The sequence below is a fragment of the Ahaetulla prasina genome, chromosome 6 (genome assembly GCF_028640845.1).
Source record: "Ahaetulla prasina isolate Xishuangbanna chromosome 6, ASM2864084v1, whole genome shotgun sequence".
Classification (NCBI taxonomy): Eukaryota; Metazoa; Chordata; class Lepidosauria; order Squamata; family Colubridae; genus Ahaetulla; species Ahaetulla prasina.
In genome coordinates, this window is record NC_080544.1 from 59,331,554 (window position 1) to 59,352,814 (window position 21,261).

General features: G+C 38.4%; 1 protein-coding gene across 2 annotated transcripts in view; it reads right to left on the reverse strand.

The window, feature by feature from the left end:
• Positions 1-469: 469 nt before the first annotated feature.
• SUFU (SUFU negative regulator of hedgehog signaling) overlaps positions 470-21,261 on the reverse strand; it is a 71,156-nt gene continuing 50,364 nt past the window's right edge. For both annotated transcript variants that reach the window (XM_058188030.1, XM_058188029.1), the window contains exons 11-12: positions 9,519-9,587; positions 470-7,802 (exon numbers count right to left, since the gene is read on the reverse strand). In XM_058188030.1, coding sequence (XP_058044013.1) covers positions 7,713-7,802; positions 9,519-9,587 — 159 coding nt within the window. In that variant the 3' untranslated portion in view covers positions 470-7,712. The remainder of the gene's footprint in view (positions 7,803-9,518; positions 9,588-21,261) is intronic.

Genomic DNA, 21,261 nt, shown 5'->3' on the forward strand with positions numbered 1-21,261 from the left:
AGTGCTTTCCAGGTACTGCAATATGATACATCAGATCATGTGACCATTTTAACTCTATCTTTCTTCAATAGCCAAGGAAAGATGATATAAAAATAAAATTAGAAAAGAACTGTTACTTCCAGAATTTTATACGAGTTTTAGTTCAAACACATCTAGTAGGCTGAAGATAGCTGCTATAGATGCAGTAAGGTTCCTGCACCTGTGTTAATGATTTCCACATCATATTATAAAAATTAGCAGACATCCATATTCAAATGTTTCTCCTGAAGTAGACTGTACCGTGCAGAACAACAACAGATAAATTGCAACAGAGATTGTGGATAAGGAGATGCTGGTGGTTGGCCCCCATATTATATATTGCCTATTATCTGATTACAACCTGCAGATAACATTTGGAAAAAGAAAATTAAGTATGAGTGAAAAATAAAATCTAATTTATCTGCTCTGTAATCAATAAATACACACTGAACACAATATGCAAACAGGTTTAATGTACTTTGAATACACAGAAGGGAAACAAAAGCTTTGTGATTCACAAAAATATTACAAAAAAGTAGTTCATACCAGCACTGTGATAATGTAAGAATATACATTACAAACTAATATAAAATATTTTTAAAACTGCTAGTTTAGGTTTTCATTGCTTTTTTTTTTGGTAGAAAAAGGGTATACTAAAATATTGAAATATTACTGCAGGAGAAGTAAACTGTTTTCAGTCAATTTCTGCAGTAACTCTAATATATTTGTAGAGAAATGCACGCGCACACACATGTCCTCCCCCTCACACATGCACACACTCACACACAGATGAACTACAAAAATGTTCATCTCAGCTGAAGTTTTTCAAAACAGCCTCAGCAGTCAGAATTAGCATCTGAACAAGTCTAAGAATTAATTTCTCCAAAAGTATATTTCAATTTGTTTAAAGCTTCCTAGAACTACAGTACAGCCATATGAAATATAAAACTAACACCCCACAAGAGTTCTTCTCCCTTCAAAAAGAAAAAAAAAATTAGCAAGCCCTCTGCTGAAGAGAACTCTAGTTCCTATTGAGATAAAACCATTCAAAAAGGAAAGATACTTCTTTTCATTCGAAGTGTGATACTACCTCAATTCAAACTTTTAGCTCTCCTGTGCTGTTTTCAGTTGCAGTTGAATTCAGAACTGCTACTACTGAATACCAATTTTATGTCCTTAAGCTAGATTAAACTGTGCATGTATTTACATACACGTTCACAAACACACACACAGACACACACCATGGGTTTTTGCTACTTTTAAATACAGCTCCAGAAAGCTACGTCATGGGCAGCATTGTTCATAAAGTATTGTTAAATTTTTGAACCTTTTCATACATTTTAAAATTATTTAAATAGGTTTTTCTTTCACTAAGATAAATGGGGGGGGTTTCAGCCTTAAAAGTAAAACTGGTAAGAAAGCTAGTTCAGCTTAACCTGGAATTAAAAGGTCCAGCAAGAAACTTGAGTGCTCCTGCATCTTCTTATCAACCAGCACCCACAACAGCCATTTGTATTAACCACAGTGCCAGGGGCGGGTTTCAAAACCCGTCACTACCGGTTTGCTTGTGTGTGTGTGTGTGTGATGCTTCTGTGCATGCGCAGAAGCATCCGGACAGGTGGGCGGAGCCCAATCTGGGGCGAACCGGTAGCAACCCATCGCTACACAGCACCCATATTATAGTATATACTCTGAACCCAGATCATAGAATCACTTTCTTCTGTTCACTGAATATTTATATCATAAGAGTCTAACAGAAGAAATCTGTAATTTTGCCCTGAAATGGAAAATAAGAACTAGGGAGGATGCCACAACAATTGGTTGGCAACAAAGCCTTAAAACAATTTCTGAAAAGAAAATATGGTTGAAGAAAGAGTTTAAACATATGAATCCCTCATCTTGTCTGGAACTTATTACCAGTATATCGTAACTCTCTAAGTGAGGAGAGTTTCTTTCAAAATATTTGTAATATAGGAAACTGATTGGCTAAAAATAAGAAACCTGTTTTGGGAAAAACAATAGAAAGATTAAAAGCTCTTACTATGATTGTATGTAAGCAATTTGAAAAAGGAAAAGAAATATATATGAAAAATAATAGATAATATTGACAAGTTAATTAAGGAATGGGTCAGTCTGGGATCCTTATAAATTTATATCAGACAGTACTAATTTTGACATTCAAGTTGTCTAGCAGAAAAGGACATACAGATTAAGTGGGAAATGAAATGCCACAGGGCTACCAAAGATGGAAGGCATTGTTTCTTTTCCTAAAAACTGCAAGGATAGTACTCATGGGAAACAGTATTAAACATTTTTGTCTCAAACCATTAAAATGCTTATGTAAATAGAATACCGTATATACTCGAGTATAAGCCGAGTTTTTCCAGCATGTTTTTTGTGCTGAAAAACGTCCCCTCGGCTTATACTCGAGTATATACGGCTTATACTCGAGTGTTTTTTTTTTCTTCTTTTTTTCACATTATACCGGATGGTGCAAACTTGGCGGGCTTTTGCATTAGCGGGGGGAAGCCCTGCCGGTGCAGTGAGAGGGGGGGGCGGGGGAGCCGCCAGCCTTCTCGGCTGAGGGAGGGAGGCTTTCCCTGACCGGTAGCTGCCTCATTTCCCTCCCTCGGCTTATACTCGAGTCCCCAGTTTACCCCAGTTTTTTGGGGTAAAATTGGGGACCTCGGCTTATACTCGGATCGGCTTATATTCGAGTATATACGGTAGTTCTCTGATCCCTTACTTCCCTTATATATGCAAAAGGGGTTCATATAAAGCATGTTGTGATGGTGTCCCTACTACTGGAGAAGAGAATGCAATGGAATGACAGTGCAATCCTTTTTAAATTTGCCATAGAAGTTGCTTTCACTTCTAATTCTGCACTGATCATCAGACTGAAATGCAAAATATCCCACAGAGACTTCAAAGGTTTGTATCTCACTTTTGCTCAACCACCATCTGACAAAAGGGAAACATGAAATCAAGATGTACACATTTATATAAAATCTAAAGAGATATTGTGAAGGCTACAGATGTAGGATTTAATGTAATAGCCATCCAAATATTTATTTCTTTTGTCTTCTTCAGGGTGAGCCCAGCTTTTTTTATACCTGATTCTGCAACGAACAATGACTTTCTTCCTTTTTGCTCTTCCACCATATTTCAAGTAGCTTATCCTCGATTTTAAATGTTTAAAATGTTATTTGTGATAGGATTGTATATTTAAATGGTTTATTTTTAAATACAATCCAACTGTTTATATTTTGAACCTTTTACTTTTTTGCATTACAAAAATCTTTAGTGCTTTTGTGGGATTCAGCTTTGGAGCAAAACAGGCAATAGGCCAGAACTTGCAACATGTGCAATAGTTTCAAATCTCTATTCTACTCATAGCTTGTATGATAACTAACTTACATAGAATTTTTTTCATAGTTGATAGTTAAACACTCTGGAATGGTCTGGTGGCTCTGTTAGCATTATCCTGGCATATGACTAGTGCAACAGCTGCACTAAAAGTTAATAATTGTTGCGGCAAGCCAGGAAGGCTGTTTACTGCTCCAGGTGCTGAAGGGATTAAGTAGCAGGTGCAAACCAACTGAAGAGCAGCCAAAGCTTCTATTTCCAGTAAAACACTTCAGGAACTAGCAAGCAAAGAACAAGAGTGCAAAGCAAACTCTTCTTACCTTATGTTGAGAAAAAATAAAAAGCCAGCATAACTAGCCAGTGTGAGTATCTGCTCATGAAGAGTTGGAGGAGAGACCAAACCCTGTTCTATTATGTTGTCCCTTAGGGAACTAACTAGAACAATCATAAATTGTTATTGATTAAACAAAAATACATAAAAGCACCATACCTTTGATTTGCCAAGCCAGTAACTTGTGGTTGCATTCAAGTAGATAAAAAAAACTGAATGCACTCTCTCTGGAAATCCAACGAGACAAGTCATTTAAAAATATGGGTCAGTTCTGCCCTCCAAAATGAATACTCATGCAGGACATAACACTGAAAATACTAGGATCTTGCAGAAAATCCTATGAGAGACACTATTTAGCTCTAACTTGTAGATCCTTCATGAGAAATTAACAACTGTTTTTAAATTCCAGTTTAGCATTTCACAGTATACTGACTCTGCCTCCTTTCATTCAATTTTAAAGAGAACAAACTGAGGGTTAACTAGAGAGAGAGAAATCAATGAGACAGTTGTGACTAACACTTCCCCATTACAGTTATGAATATATTTCCAAATAAACTATATACATAAACTAATTTAGTTGGAGGAAAACATTCCCGAGAGCCCACGACAGAATGACTAAGATCAAAACAATGATTTATCATCTTAACTATTTCTCTCAGTATTAGGTCCTGAGAAGTGAAAAGGATGCTATTGCTATATCTTGACCTTTGAGATTCTCAAAGGCATCTGTGAAAAAGCAAGATACTGAATTAGTTGGAACATTTCTCCAGGTCAGCTGCTCTTTTTAAAATTAAAAGGTGCATACACACACACAAACACACAATATTTATATGTAATAAATTAGATCTTGTAGGAAAGGCTCTCTCTAGCTTAGTCATTTCTCTAGCATATCTGTTTTTACCAGCAGGGATCACTTTTCTTTCCATATAAAAGCATTTCAATGATGTTAGATCCAATTACAGTTTGAAGCAAAAAAAATTAAGGAATAGGCTTCCCACTTCAGTTTCTTCAGAAACTAAATAAAAGTACAGCTGTGGGAAAAACTACACAGCATTTCTGCTACTCAGGCTATTTTCCCCCATGCCTAACTCCTCCCTGAAAGGATAGGAAATTGCTTCCCAATGCCAAAGCAAAGCATACACACTTCAACAAAATACCCATTTCACAGAAATAAACCTAACCATGCTCAGATAACAGACACAGGCAAAACCAAACCTACACAAAACACAACTGCTCTCTAAACTCTACAAATTCTTTTTAAAAAACCCAATATAGTGTACATCTAACAAAACCGCCAACAAAAAAAAAAAGTAAACAAAGCCAATTCCATCAATCTTACACAGCCAATATAACAATCATCACAAAATCCTCAGGACTACCTTTTTTGAGGATGGAAGTTATACATATTTTCTGGGGTGCTAAGGAGTGGATGAGGCTCTCAGATAAATGAGCAGAAGTAGAATTTTCTGGATTTTGCAGGGGATTTGTTGTTTTTTTTAAAAAAATGCATTATGTATTACAGACCATATACTAGTTTTAATGAATATTTAGTCATAAAATGGTGGGAAACCATGCTAGCAATTTTCATCATTTGTACTGCCAACATTTGCAGTACAGCTGGATGAAGATCTGAGGGCTATCAAAAGAAGATCTGGGCACCACACTTGGCCCTGGGGCTACAACTTGCTTAATTAGAGAGCAAATTATAGAGCAAATCTTCCTACAAACAAACAAATGAATAAACAAACAAACAAACAAACACAACCTTTAACTTGTTTTTTAACTTTTGTTAAGAATATTATGAAATATCACCTGATTGATAGAAGAAATAGAGGGAAAATAAGAAACTGATCAAAGTCACAATCACTCTGCTGACCCAGAAAATTGACTCTGGCTTGTTCAACAAATAATGGTTAATGATCTTGGTTGCACAGTATATGTGAGCACCACCCATGTGCATTTCCTCCAGAGAATCTTATGGTTAGCTCTGGACATCTTTGCAATCTTCTATTATTAATTTAACACTGTTAATTTTATTTAAATATCTACTCAAAACAAAGTTTGAACTAGGCTTTCCAAAAGACTCTCACTTATATTACAGATTCCAAAGCCTTCTTGCTTTATGATCTCTAATATCAGGTTAATACATCACAGTATCCAAAAAGTTTACTGACAATACAGTATTTCACAATGCATAAAGACCAGCTCATGTTTAGTGTATATTTCTCTCTCTTTTCCCAAAATGTCATCGCATAAAAAAGTTTTCCCTTTTTTGTCCAATGTGATTCTAACCTAGCCTTTGAGTTGCAGATGAAGACCATTGAAAATTTGTAGATTATAAAATAGCAGTCCCCAACCTTTGCTGCTTGATGGTCCAACGTGGGGCAACCCGTGTGCGCACACAGGCTTTGCACAAGTAGCGGGCCGGCACGCAGCTTGACTTGCATGAGCAGTAGGCTGGTATACATGTGGGTGAGTGCCTGCCAGCTCGCTATTCACGCAAGTTGTTGTGCATACATGCACACGCTCGGGCCAGCCACTCGCATAACCCAATTCAGAATAGGCCATGGCCCGGTGGTGGGTCGAGCCCAAGGGTTGGGGGACCTCTGTTGTAAAAAGCACATATTTTCACATAGTTCAAAAACAGTTTAGACTTCTATATGAATTACAATTTCTGGAGAGGCCTGATTCAATCAATACTCATCAGAGCAAATTCGAGGCTTTTACATTAGAATTCAATTCTATTACATTAATAAAAAGTGAGAAATGGTTTTAACAAAACTTAAACGTTTTATATGCTTTGTTCCAAAGCTGATATAAGAAAACAGGCTCTTGGGCACCTCTAGGACCTGAAACAAAGAGAGTTGGTGGAAATTTTCAGAAAGAGTGCAGCATCAGGAATTTTCATAAAAACAGAAGTGCTAACAGTGCTAATACAAATAAGACAAGCCATTAACTCATTTTATAGCTCAGTGAGTACAATGAGAAAAGCATATAAAATTAATCACTCATATTTCTTGCTTGGTCATCAGTAAAAGAAATGAGCGATTATTTAATATGCTTTATAATCCAATAATTTAGGGTTATCTTATCAATTAAAGTGTCTGAAAAGGATTGGGAGGGCTTATTGTCTCCAAACATTCTCAAAGTAATATATAAAAACTTATAATTTAACATACATTTATTTAGAAATAAGTCCAACTGAATTACAGCTAGGTTTCTTTCTAAATCTGTTAATATTCACAGGCTCAATTTGGAAATTGTTGCTGATATTATTATCATTAAACTGTTTTTGGATGTTATCTTACTAACGAATTATCCATTCTTTACAGAAAAGCAAATGAAAGGCTTATTTTATTATAGGGCTCAAAATTTGGGTCCTAAAATTCAGCTACACTCAACTAATCTAAGCTAAGAAACCAAACCCACCTGCCCAACTTCACTGCAGCTGAACCACAAGAAATGCTTGGAGCCAAGATAATAGAGTAATTTTTACTCTATTTACTCTCAATACATGTGAAGAATCCTACTTTCTTTTTGGAATTGCAACTTGCATTAAAGGAATAATTCTGCCAAGGAGAATTATTGGTTAACAAAAGAAATTTGGCATTATGGAGAACATGTGCTTATGTGCTTACAGGTGAAAAATGTGTACAATAAATGCAGATGAGGAATATAAAACCTGAACTAAGGTGGCAGCAGGCAGTTCTAGAGCCAGTTAAAATAGTGGAAGATGTATTAAGCTGCTACTCATAATAGAATACTTCTTCCTCTGTCTAACCCTTGTACTCATTCATATGCAGATACTGAGAGTTCAGCCATGATGAAAAAGGAGAAAACCAGACAAGAACATTTCTGGCTGAACTGTTGTTGAGTAACCTCTCTTCTGCTGTACTTATGCAGCAACATTGTGAGGACCAACTTTTACTCTACTCAATGCTCCCATTAGTCCTTGGGCAATAAACAGTAAGCTGCTACTTGTGGGCGTCAGCTGTCTTTAATGGAGTAGGTTGTCAAATACAGCATCAGATAAGATGGAGACTTTTAGTTTCTTTTCAGGCCAACTATATTCCTTTGGAAGCTTGAACTAAAAAACAAAGAAATCAGTTAGTACTTATAGAAATTGCTAGAATCCAGGGTGAATAAAAGTACAATTTGAAGGCCTGGGAAGAAAAACAAAATTTGAAGATAGTATTTTATAATTTCTCGGTAAATTATATAAAAAAGTGATATCTTCTGAAGCGATGCATAAAATAGTTAATTGAAAAAACTGGTGTCTACATATGGAAATAGGCAATAAATGAAGAAATATATCAATATGAAAAAGAGGCTTCTTTCAATACAAAAAAAAGTTTCAGTTTTTAGAAGATCATGAAAATAACAAAATTAAGAATAGAAGAAGCAGAAGCTACTGATAGTAACAGAAGTGAATATGGAGAAACCAAAACTGCATAAACAATATTTCATGTGAGAAAATGTACTTTTTTCAAATTTTCAATACATTTTATATTGTTATATAATACAGGCGCAAATGAAAAGATTAACAAGCAGATAAGGATTTTTAAACCAGATTTTATATATTATCTATGACTTATCATTGTTGTTTGTATGTACACTGACAGCTTATGCACTGGAGACAAATTCCTTGTGTATCCAATCACACTTGGCCAATAAAGAATTTACAACAAGATTTCATGATCCTGCAATTTTAACAGACATTATGCAGTTTTGGAAGATAAGGAACCCTCAGGAACTAAACAGTGAGAAGGTAAAAAGTGAGATAGCAAAGAAAATATTTGTGCAAGGAGATCATAGAAAAATACTCTCCCTCTCCAATCCTATTATAGTAAATCTATGGACAGCTATAATGTCGATACTGTTTTTATTCACTCTTTTTATTAAAAAAAGCTTGAGAGGGGAGTTGTATGATGATTGATAGTTCATAAATAGTTAAAATGGTTCCATGGGGAAGATCTGTTAAATTAAAGGTCAATTAATCTAAAAGCATGTACAACAAAAACTACAAAAAGGGTTGAAGCACTTTCTTCTGAGCAAAGTACTGGATCTTTTAGGGAAAACATGATATCTCAATTTCAGCACTTAAGTTTTCTAAGTAACAGAATGTTCGTAATTTTTAATCGTAGTATATAAATATTATTGCAATGAAATCGGCATCGAAGTAATATATTTAAAGATTTACAAATTACCATAAAAAGGGAAAAATGTCTTAGGGAAAGGAGGCAAAAAAAAAGTACATGGAGAAATGTCAATTTAGCATAAGGTCCCTACTGAAGGAACAGCTTAATTCTTCAAGTTCATTCAGCAAAGAATTCCAAATGTTGATGTTGATCTATACAATAAGTTACATTAAGTTACATATATAAGCAAAAATATCCAAAAAATATCAACCACAATTGAACCCAACATTTCTGTTGTCAAGTGAGTTTTTCCACATTTTTATGACCTTTCTTGCCACAGTTGTTCAGTGAATCACTGCAGCTGTTAAATTAGTAACATGGTTGTTAAGTGAATCTGGCTTCCCCATTGACTCTGCTTGTAAGAGGATGGCAACAGGTTGATCGCATGATCTCAGGACACTGCAACTGTCATAAATATGAGTCGACTGCCAAGCATCTGAATTTTGATCATGTGATCATAGGGATGCTGCAATAGTCGTATGAAAAATGGTCATAAGTCACTTTTTTCAGTGCTGTTGTAACTTCAGCCAGTAAATGAACTGCTGTAAACCGAAGACTACCTGTGAAAAGAATGTTTCTTTAATATTAAGATTAAGTAAACTTACTTCTTCTGGAGAACTCAGATCGTCTAGGTCTTCCAGCATTCTTTCCACAAACTCTTCTGTAAGTAAGATCTGCAAAAGTGAGAGGCAATAATTTGTATTTTTTTATGCACCAAGTTACACTTAATTGCCTAGCAGCAGACCCGTTTTAGTGCTCAGAGCACTGTTCCATGTTGCTCATCCTATAATTCACAAAGGCTTGGGAAGTCAGTTCACTTCCTCCGGTGATTCTTTGCTTCCTCCTGTATTACCTGCAATTATTATGGAATCCATCTATATCATATCAATATTTCCTGTGCCAAATAAAAGATCAATTCAGAATAATAATAATAATAATAATAATAATAATAATAATAATAATAATAATAATAATAATAATAATAATAATAATAATAATAATAATAATAATAATAATAATAATTTAATTTGTATACCGCCCTTCTCCCGAAAGACTCAGGGCGGTTTATAGCCAGAATAAAAATACAGCAATACATACAATATTAAAAACAAACATTAAAAAACTTATTAAATTTGGCCTAATATTAAAATACAAGTAACACTAAAAGTTAATATAAAATTAAAACCCCATAAAATCAGCTAAAAATTAAAATTAAAATTCAAGCCAGCCCAGCAAGACGAAACAAATAAGTCTTAAGTTCGCGGCGAAAGGTCCGAAGGTCAGGTATTTGTCGAAGTCCAGGGGGAAGCTCGTTCCACAGGGTGGGAGCCCCCACAGAGAAGGCTCTTCCCCTGGGGGCCGCCAGCCGACATTGCTTGGCTGACGGCACCCCAAGGAGTCCCTCTCTGTGAGAACGCACCGGTCGCTGGGAGATACAAGATGGCAGAAGGCGGTCCCGTAAATATCCCGGTCCTAAGCCATGGAGCGCTTTAAAGGTGGTAACCAATACCTTGAAGCGCACCTGGAAGACAACCGGTAGCCAGTGCAGTCTGCGCAGGATGGGTGTTACATGGGAGCCACGAGGGGCTCCCTCTATCACCCGCGCAGCTGCATTCTGGACTAACTGGAGCCTCCGAGTGCTCTTCAAGGGGAGCCCCATGTAGAGAGCATTGCAGTAATCCAAGCGAGAAGTAACGAGAGCATGAGTGACTGTGCATAGGGCATCCCGGTCCAGGAAGGGGCGCAACTGGAGAATCAGGCGAACCTGATAAAAAGCTCTCCTGGAGACGGTCGTCAGGTGATCTTCAAACGACAACCGCCCATCCAGGAGAATGCCCAAGTTGCGCACCCTTTCCATCGGGGCCAATGACTCGCCCCCAACAGTCAGCCGCGGCTGCAGCTGACTGTACCAGGGTGCCGGCATCCACAGCCACTCCGTCTTGGAGGGATTGAGCTTGAGCCTGTTCCTCCCCATCCAGACCCGTACGGCTTCCAGACATCGGGAGAGTACTTCGATAGCTTCGTTGGGGTGGCCTGGGGTGGAAAAGTACAGCTGCGTATCATCAGCGTATAGTTGGTATCTCACCCCAAAACCACTGATGATCACTGATGAAAGGGTAAGGATCTAAGAATTGTAAAGAAACAAGGCGAAGGTTGTAGAGAGTGTGGTGGCATGTCAGCTGCCCCGGTACCTGGAGGAAACCGTCTATCTAGACCCCTTCCAGTCCGGCTTCCGGCCCGGTTACAGCACTGAGACGGCTTTGGTCGCGTTGGTGGATGATCTCTGGAGGGCCAGGGATAGGGGTTATTCCTCTGCCTTGGTCCTATTAGACCTCTCAGCGGCTTTTGATACCATCGACCATGGTATCCTGCTGCACCGGTTGGAGGGATTGGGAGTGGGAGGCACCGTTTATCGGTGGTTCTCCTCCTATCTCTCCGATCAGTCGCAGACGGTGTTGACGGGGGGGCAGAGGTTGGCCCCGAGACGCCTCACTTGTGGGGTGTCGATTCTCTCGCCCCTCTTGTTCAACATCTATATGAAGCCGCTGGGTGAGATCATCAGTGGTTTCGGTGTGAGGTACCAGCTGTACGCTGACGACACTCAGCTGTACTTTTCCACACCGGACCACCCCAACGAAGCTATCGAGGTGTTGTCCCGGTGTCTGGAGGCCGTACAGGTCTGGATGGGGAGAAACAGGCTCAAGCTCAATCCCTCCAAGACGGAGTGGCTGTGGATGCCGGCATCCTGGTACAGTCAGCTGCAGCCGCGGCTGACTGTTGGGGGCGAGTCATTGGCCCCAATGGAGAGGGTGTGCAATTTGGGCGTTCTCCTGGATGGACGGCTGTCTTTTGAAGACCATTTGACGGCTGTCTCCAGGAGAGCCTTTTACCAGGTTCGCCTGGTTCGCCAGTTGTGCCCCTTTCTAGACCGGGATGCCTTATGCACGGTCACTCATGCTTTCGTGACATCTCGGCTGGACTACTGCAATGCTCTCTACATGGGGCTCCCCTTGAGGAGCACCCGGAGACTCCAGGTAGTTCAGAATGCAGCTGCGCGGGTGATAGAGGGAGCCCCTCGTGGCTCCCATGTAACACCTCTCCTGCGCAGACTGCACTGGCTGCCTGTGGTTTTCCGGGTGCGCTTCAAGGTTTTGGTAATGATCTTCAAAGCGCTCCATGGCATAGGGCCGGGTTACTTACGGGACCGTCTGCTGCCACCGAATGCCTCCCACCGACCCGTGCACTCTCACAGAGAGGGACTCCTCAGGGTGCCGTCGGCCAGGCAGTGCCGACTGGCAACGCCCAGGGGAAGGGCCTTTTCTGTGGGGGCTCCCACCCTCTGGAACGAGCTTCCCCCAGGACTTCGTCAACTTCCTGACCTTCGGACCTTCCGCCGCGAGCTTAAGACACATCTATTCATTTGCGCAGGACTGGACTAGGGTTTTAAATTTTTAAATGACTAAATTTTAGCTTTGGTTTTAAATTGGGTTTTATTATTTATATCTTATTTTAAATATTTGGCCTTTATAATAAGTTTTTTAGATGAATGTTTTATTTTGTATATTTGTGTATTTTTATATGGCTGTACACCGCCCTGAGTCCTTAGGGAGATAGGGCGGTATAGAAATATGAATAAATAAATAAATAAATAATAAATAAATCATGTTATGTGACAAGGCAGGCAATGGATGTACCCATTTTTTAATACATGAACCCTAGCCAAATAATTGAACAGGTAGTAAGAAGAGGAAGAGGGAAAGGGAAAGGAGGGGGGAGAGAGAGAGAGGGAGGGAGAGAGAGAGAGAGAGAGGGAGGGAGGGAGAGAGAGAGAGAGAGAGAGAGAGAGAGAGAAGGCAAGAGAATGCTTAATTTGAATTTGTCCATAGGATTTTTTTCATTAAACCATTTTCAAAATTTCAGGAATTAATCTTCAGTTACTGGAAGTCTGGATGCATCTTTACCCGTCTTTTAAAAGGCAGATTAAACAAATGCACATAGATGCAGAGGTACAGCAATACCAGACCTCATGTTTCTTGCTCATATTATTACACTAGAAGTGTTCCTCAATCATGGCAACTTTAAGATGTGTAGACTTCAAATCCTAGAAATCTCCAGCTACCATGGTTTTTATTGAAATGTATACAAAGCAATTGCTAACTATACTTGTCTCAAAACTCTTTAGTTTCTGCATTGCTCTTGCAGTGGTGACATCACATTACAAATAGACATTACATACATTTGATCAGCATATTAAAGGTGACATTTATAGCAAATCATATCACAAGCTGCTATTTCACATTTTCCAGGTTTTCTTTTTCAAACTCATCAGCATGTGGTGAGAATATTTAAGACCTTTTAGCTACAGAATACCATGGAAAGAAAGCCAATTTATTTTTCAAATGCATAAAAAAAATCTTCGAAGTAATTATGAAAAAAACCCCGATGATACTGTTTCATGCATTTTCAAAACTAGCTTGTAATTATGACAGAAGATCAAATAGCATTTGCGATGAAACTTTTGAAATGTAAAAACATAACTCAGGTAAATTGTGCAAATAGCTCCTACCATGATTATTCAACTGATTCCCCATGCAGGAACATAGTTCTGCCTTTATATGAAGATCTTGCAACACACCCTAGTTTTTGCAAAGGTGAAAAAAGTCCCATAAAATGTGTTCCCATGGGGTGCTTTCCTTGAGAAGTGGATTCTCAATGTCTCAGTTACCTGGGCTAGGTATCTCTAGAACAGTTTTTTTATATACAGCTCTATTCAAACAATGTGCTTGAATATGGAAACACAACACGGAGCAATGTATAGTATCCCTCTTTTCCCATTCTTTCTAGGTTGAGGGAAAAAAGATTCAAAACTGTATATTTGGCTTAATCATATGGAGAAGCCTCGTGTGTTATAAGGCTCCTCCCCAAAGGTCCGAGTTCCGGACTTAAACCAGCATTAAGACACCACACGTTTGGAGGCTTACAGGGTTTGACAGCTGCTTCAGAGATGTTTCTGTGTTTGCCAGAGCCAAATGACCACATAAATTCCCTTCAAATTTTTCCCACCAAGGAGGAAAAGGACAAAGAAATACCAGGATTTATGTTGCCAGTCAAATGAGCAAGAGAAGAACCTGTAAATCAAGGATTCTGAAAGTCTGGTTAAAGCATGACCAATTGTAGATTAAAAATGGGCTTCAGGAATGCCTGAAGCAGGGCATGAATTGCTATTTGTCCCCTTGCAACTGGGATCTGGAGAAATATTACCACTATACCAAGAGGTTCCATTTAACTATCATGGCTAATATTGATTGACAACTCTATCTTCCATAAATTTATCAAAGCCACGTAATTCTACAAAATAGATCTGCTTTGTATTATACTTTATCTTTTCTCAATCTGCTGTCAAAAAAATTCACTTCTCTATTTTGCTCTGTATCTTTTTCTTTTTTCCCTAAACGTAATAGCCCTAATATATTCTGCTTTCTTTATCAGGAAAGCCATTTTAATTGTCCACTTCTGTATTTTTCTCAACTCAACAATGAGGTTGAAATGCAGCCCTGTGAGCATTGCTTGTACACTTTCCTAACATATCCAATACACTTGGTATATTTTGCACTCACACAACTATTTATCTCTTTCCATTGTGAAGATTATTTCTGCTTGCTTTTTCTTGTTCTTAATTGCTAATCCATAAGAAAATCTGAGAGTTTATTTCCCAACTGCTAAAGTCACTTTGCTGTTTTCAGTGATGGTTCTATCAAAAATGTTCTGAGCCTTTGTCTACAATGTTGACTGAATAATATGTGCCCATTATAAAACAACAATTATTATTCATGTGCAATCTAATCCAATGGCTCACAATAATAAAGGAGATACAAAGTTATATAACATCCTATATTAAACCTAAAATCAATGCATAATAATGTAATGTAACTTATTAATCTGATTTACTAAGAAAACCAGATAAACAAAACTATTAGATAATTAGACTTTATAAAGTAAAAGATTATGAACATTCAGTTGTAAAAGCCCTCTAGAAGAGTACAGTTTTCTGGCTTCAGCATACTTCTTCGTCAAAAAATGGGAGCCAATTAGCAGCCTTTCCTGTGAGGACTACCTTGGTCTGGTTGAGTCAAGTTGGAGCAGGCAATCCCATAGTCAGTATTTGATTTGAACTTGGAATCTCACAGGTAGCCAGTGCAGATCTTGTAATATGGTAAAATGATCAAACAGATAAGTCCCTATCGGTATGCATGGGAGCTAGATTTTGGATCACCTACAGTTGCCAAGGTGTATTTAGAGGCAATTCTATGAGGAACAAACTGCAGAAGCTCAGCCATATCCCCTTTGTGCAGAAAGGGTCACAAATGATGCATTGGATGAAGGTGGATAAAAAGCTTATTTCACCCAGGGTGGCAATATAAGTGGAGAGTTGTTAGCCTATCGGGAGTAAAATACTTTGAATTCCCAGATGCTCTTTTCCAGCAGCATCTTACAGATGTTATACAACAGAATATACATTATGGAAGCATCAATCTCTGCTTATGTTTATAAGTTTACAGACCTCCCTGAAACCGAAATACTCTAAAAAAATTATATTTTTCATATTGCTTGATCCAAATTTTGGAATGGAAAGGCTGTCAAGACTTGCCTTTTTATAGTTGTTTTAATTTTATAGAATTCATTATTCCTTTTAAAATTCAATTTTGGTCTTGCTGAGATAATGGGGCAAATTTTCTGAACTAATTCACTATAACTGCAAAACATCAGGAATCAAGCTATCAAAAGCCTTTTAATGTATGAAGAAGACATACTTATATTTTCAGATAATTTGCTTTACAATGCAGAAGAACTATAACTTACTTATAACTGAAATACTTTCATTGATTGCCTCTAAATACATGCAGATCCTATACACAAATCCATACATATATGGCTTATGCATCTTGCAGTGCTTGATCCAGGATATTCCAGGAATAAGAAACTTTTGGTGGACCTCATACCCTTTGCCTAGATTATATCCAACTGCAGTCATATTGGCTAAATGGGGCAGAGGGAAAAAAAGGAGAGAATGGAAAATAAAATACATATTTTAATATAACAACCTCGAATTGGAAGAGAGTGAGATCAGTACTCCAGAAGCAACAGTTGCAGATAAGCAACAGGATTCTTTAATCTGGATTGCTATGAATCACAGAGATATGACTCAATTTTGGGTTGGTAGATTCAGGAAATCACATCAGCAAGTTAACCAAGTCTGCCTAATGAATGAAGCACTTCATGGGAATCAAGCATCCAAAATGTTTTATAAAAGCAGATGACTGAGTTCAAATTGTTACCCTGCAGAATCACTGCAGCAAAATATGTCATGTACAGCTGCTGAAGATTACATGGCCTTTGTGGAGTGTCTACTAATGTCTTCTGGGCAGAAAATGATAACTCATAGAGCATGAGAGCAAGAATCCACTCGGAGCATGTTTGGGTGAGGCAGAGAATTCATGGCTCATACTACAGAGTTGGATACTAATAACGTAAGAGTTCTGCATCTCTGGAAAAACTCTTTGTTCTTTGCAGGCAGAAGTGATTGATTTTACAAACATTCAATATGTTAGCCATACCAGAGTACTGTACTAGTATAATCTGATTTTAAAAAAGCAGAGAAAAACACTTCTTCATACTGAATTCATATATAGCTTTCAGCTAAAAGATTAGGTGTTTCTTTTTAAATTCTTACAGAAATTCAACTTGAGAGAGGAAAGATTATCTGCTGTCCTTCCAAAGGGTACTGCAACCAGAAATAGGGTCTTCCAACAGCTGACTGGGACAAATAGCCAGTGATTTAAGGTGCTTCTTGGCCAATGTACAGAAAATTGAACATTGGCCCCTTGATACCTTGTGAACAGATTTTCTTTTTAAAAAAAACCTTTTCAATAAAATGATTAACTATGCGGTGTAAAAATAATAAAAAAACAGAAAACTCCATTAATGTACAGATTAGCCCTCATTTTACAAGAGGGCAAGAGATGCCACATGGGTCGGGGAGATTGCATGGGGTGCAGTGTGGTTTGGGGAAAATGCGCAGGGGTACATGATTGGTTGGAGCAAGAGCAGAGGGGCTGGGTGAAGGTGCACCAATGGGGAGACTTGTGACCATCCCTGACAGTTTCCTCCCTGACTTTCTGGGGAAGCTGGCAGGGAAAGTTGTAAATGGCAATCAAGTGATGCAGGTGTTTAGCAACTGGTCATAAGTATAAACAGGTTGCCAAGCGCCCAGGCTGCAATCACATGACCATGGGATGATGGTACAGCCAGGAACACCAAGAACTGCTCATAACCACCATTGACTCAGCACCATCATCACACTGAACAGTTCCTGAACAAGTGGATATAGGTCCAAGACTTCTTATATTCAGAAAACAATAGCATAGCTGTCAAAAGTCACCCTGAGAAATAAATGGAACAATCCCTAAGCTTTTAATAAAAAAAGTATTGCTAGAACTGATTTTGCAGAAAGTTGGGGCTTTCCCTATCCGTACAGCATAATCTATTTCTGATCATATCACTTGTCACTATCAGCTCCCAGTTAAAATACCTTTGAGCCAGACATCGTAGAATGTGAAATCAAATGGGCCTTAGGAAATCTGAGCAACAACAAAGCTAGTGGAGGAGACAGTATTCCAGCTGAGCTATTCAAAATCTTAAAAGACGACGCAGTAAAAGTGCTACACGCAATTTGCCAGCAAATTTGGAAAACTCAACAATGGCCACAGGATTGGAAAAGGTCAGTTTACATTCCAATTCCAAAGAAAGGCAATGCCAAAGAATGTTCAAACTATCGCACCATTGCACTCATTTCACATGCTAGTAAGGTTATGCTTAAAATCCTACAAGCTAGGCTCCAGCAATATGTGGATCGAGAACTACCAGAAGTACAGGCAGGATTTTGTAGAGGCAGAGGAACTAGAGATCAAATTGCCAACATACGCTGGATCATGGAGAAAGCTAGGGAGTTCCAGAAAAACATCTACTTCTGCTTCATTGACTATGCTAAAGCCTTTGATTGTGTGGATCACAACAAATTGTGGCAAGTTCTTAAAGAGATGGGAGTACCAGACCATCTTATTTGTCTCTTGAGAAACCTGTATGCGGGTCAAGAAGCCACAGTGAGAACTGGACACGGAACCACTGATTGGTTCAAAATTGGGAAAGGAGTCCGGCAAGGCTGTATACTATCACCCTGCCTATTTAACTTATATGCAGAACACATCATGAGAAAGGCGGGGCTAGATGAATCAAAAATTGGAATTAAGATTGCCGGAAGAAATATCAACAACCTCAGATATGCAGATGATACCACTCTAATGGCAGAAAGCGAAGAGGAACTAAAGAGTCTCTTGATGTGGGTGGAGAGTGCAAAAGTTGGCTTGAAACTCAACATTAAGAAAACTAAAATCATGGCATCTGTCCCTTTCAATTCCTGGCAGATAGATGGTGAAGAAATGGAGGTAGCGACAGATTTTATTTTCCTGGGCTCCAAGATCACCGCAGATGGGGACTGCAGCCAAGAAATTAAAAGACGCTTGCTCCTGGGGAGGAAAGCTATGGCAAATCTAGACAGAGTACTAAAAAGCAGAGACATCACCCTGCCAACCAAAGTGCGTATAGTCAAAGCTATGGTTTTCCCAGTTGCAATGTATGGCTGTGAAGGTTGGATCATAAGAAAGGCTGAGCGCCAAAGAATTGAGGCCTTTGAACTCTGGTGCTGGAGAAGACTCCTGCGAGTCCCTTGGACTGCAAGGCGAACAAACAAGTCAGTTCTAGAGGAGATCAACCCTGACTGCTCTTTAGAAGGCCAGATCCTGAAGATGAAACTGAAATACTTTGGCCACCTAATGAGAAAGAAGGACTCACTGGAGAAGAGCTTAATGCTGGGAAAGATTGAGGGCAAAAGAAGAAGGGGACGACAGAGAATTAGGTGGCTGGATGGAGTCACTGAAGCAGTAGGCATGAGTTTAAATGGACTCCAGAGGATGGTAGAGGACAGGAAGGCCTGGAGGAATGTTGTCCATGGGGTCGCAATGGGTCGGACACGACTTCGCAACTAACAACAACAACAAAAATCATAAAGAATATATAAGAAACCTGGAAAACTGCATTATTTTTTACTAATCTTTATAGTGCTTTTCCACCTGAAGATACAGTAAATCCCAAGATTTAATTGATCATAGTTTCCTGACTAAATAGGCAAAATGATTATTTTTTTTCATCACATATTTTTATTCAAAAACCTTTGACAAGTATTATTTTGCCTTGTGTTTATTTCAACAACAAATACATTAAAATATTACTTTGCTTCTTTTGTTTAGGAAGGCCTTCAAAATCAAACACAAGGCCCAAACTCTAAAACCAACCTAAATACTTCAGTGAATACAAAGGTAGAATTGGCAACACTATTATAGGACATAATGTAACACAACTACAATGTTACAAAATAATTACCCTACACATTTCCTGATATGTGATATGATATAAACTACCTGCAATTTGTTTGTTTTCTATATATGATATATATTTTTGTGCTTATGAAAAAGATAATTCAAATATAAAATTGGAAATGATAAATCAGAAAACAATGGAGGACATTTCAACTTGCCATTACAATCTGAATGAAAGAATGTTGGTTGAATAAAAAGAATAAAAGAATTTTAAAACTAATTTTAAAAGGAGAGTCTAATATATGCTACATGAGTTAAAAGTTGACATACAAATTCTATTTTGCAATACAGTAAATGCAGCAGTCAAGTGAACCCTTACAGTTAGTCCTTGTTTAGCAAATACAATTGGGGTTGGCAACTCAGTCATTAAATGATGTGGTCACTAAGTAGAAAATCGTTTGACTACAATTGTGCTTATGAATTTACTTCAGCTTTCCTTGCTCACCCCATCCCCCAATTCATTCACCCTTTGGAATGCTTACCCTGGTGCTGGGATAATCAACAAGGGAATTAATGTTTGCATTTACATTCATTTGAGAGGAAGGGATTAAAAGAGAGTAAGCAGGCACACAATGGGGAATACACATTGAAAAGAATACACTAATGCCTATGTTTGCCTAATATGCTTTTGTCTTCAAACCCAGTCTGATTAGGCCAACAAAAATGAAAGTGATTAAAATCTTGTCAGTAGCAGGCAGCAACTGCAGCTAGCTAATTAACATGTTAATAGTTAACTTGAGAAAAGCAGTTTAGAAAGAGATTGCTTGTTTAAGTAAACTCTCCACTCTAGGAGAGGGGGAAGAAACAAGTGTCAGGCACAGGACATCAGGTACTAACTGACAATGGTGAACATGACTGAAAGAGAGAGACATATTTTATATTTATAAAGGTAAAGGTTCCCCTCGCACATACATCTTAGTTGTTCCTGACTCTAGGGGGCGGTGCTCATCTCTGTTTCAAAGCCAGTGCTGTCCGAAGACATCTCCGTGGTCATGTGGCTGGCATGACTCAATGGTAAAGGCGCACGGAACGCTGTTACCTTCCCACCAAAGGTGGTCCCTATTTTTTCTACTTGCATTTTTTACGTGCTTTCGAAACTGCTAGGTTGGCAGAAGCTGGGACAAGTAACGGGAGCTCACCCCATTACACGGCAGCACTAGGGATTCGAACCGCTGAACTGCCGACCTTTTGATCAACAAGCTCAGCGTCCTAGTCCCTGAGACACCATGTCCCCTTTTATATTTATATCCCACCTTTATTATTTTTTACAAATAAGTCAAGGTGGTGAACATATCCAACACACCTTCCTCCTCCTATTTTGCCCGTAACAATAACCCTCTGAAGTGGGTTGGGCTGAGAGTGAGTGACTGGCCTAAAGTCACCCAGCTGGCTTTTATGGCTAAGGTGGGACAAACTCACAGTCCCTGTGAAGGTCATACATTAGCACCTTGGGCACAAAGTTATTTTTTCAGCATTGTCACAAGTTTGAACAGTTGCTACATGACTATTATGAACAATCAATAAGTGAGGTCTACCTGTAATTCCTGTTTGTCGTATTGGGAAAATAATGAATAAGAGACAAAGGATAGTGAATAGTGAACTCTGGGCAGTATTAAGTCAGAGGAAAATCTGTTGAAATGTGTAACAATTATTGTGTATTTGTATATAGAGATAAATATGTAATTGAATTATCTTAATAGCTAGTTTCTTCTCAAGCACATATAACTGTATAAGGATGTTCTTTTTATGAATCTTAAAAGTTTTACAGAACTTATATATATATATATATATATATATATATATTTACTGACAACAGGTTTCATTCATATATACATATATCCCAAAAAGCAGACTT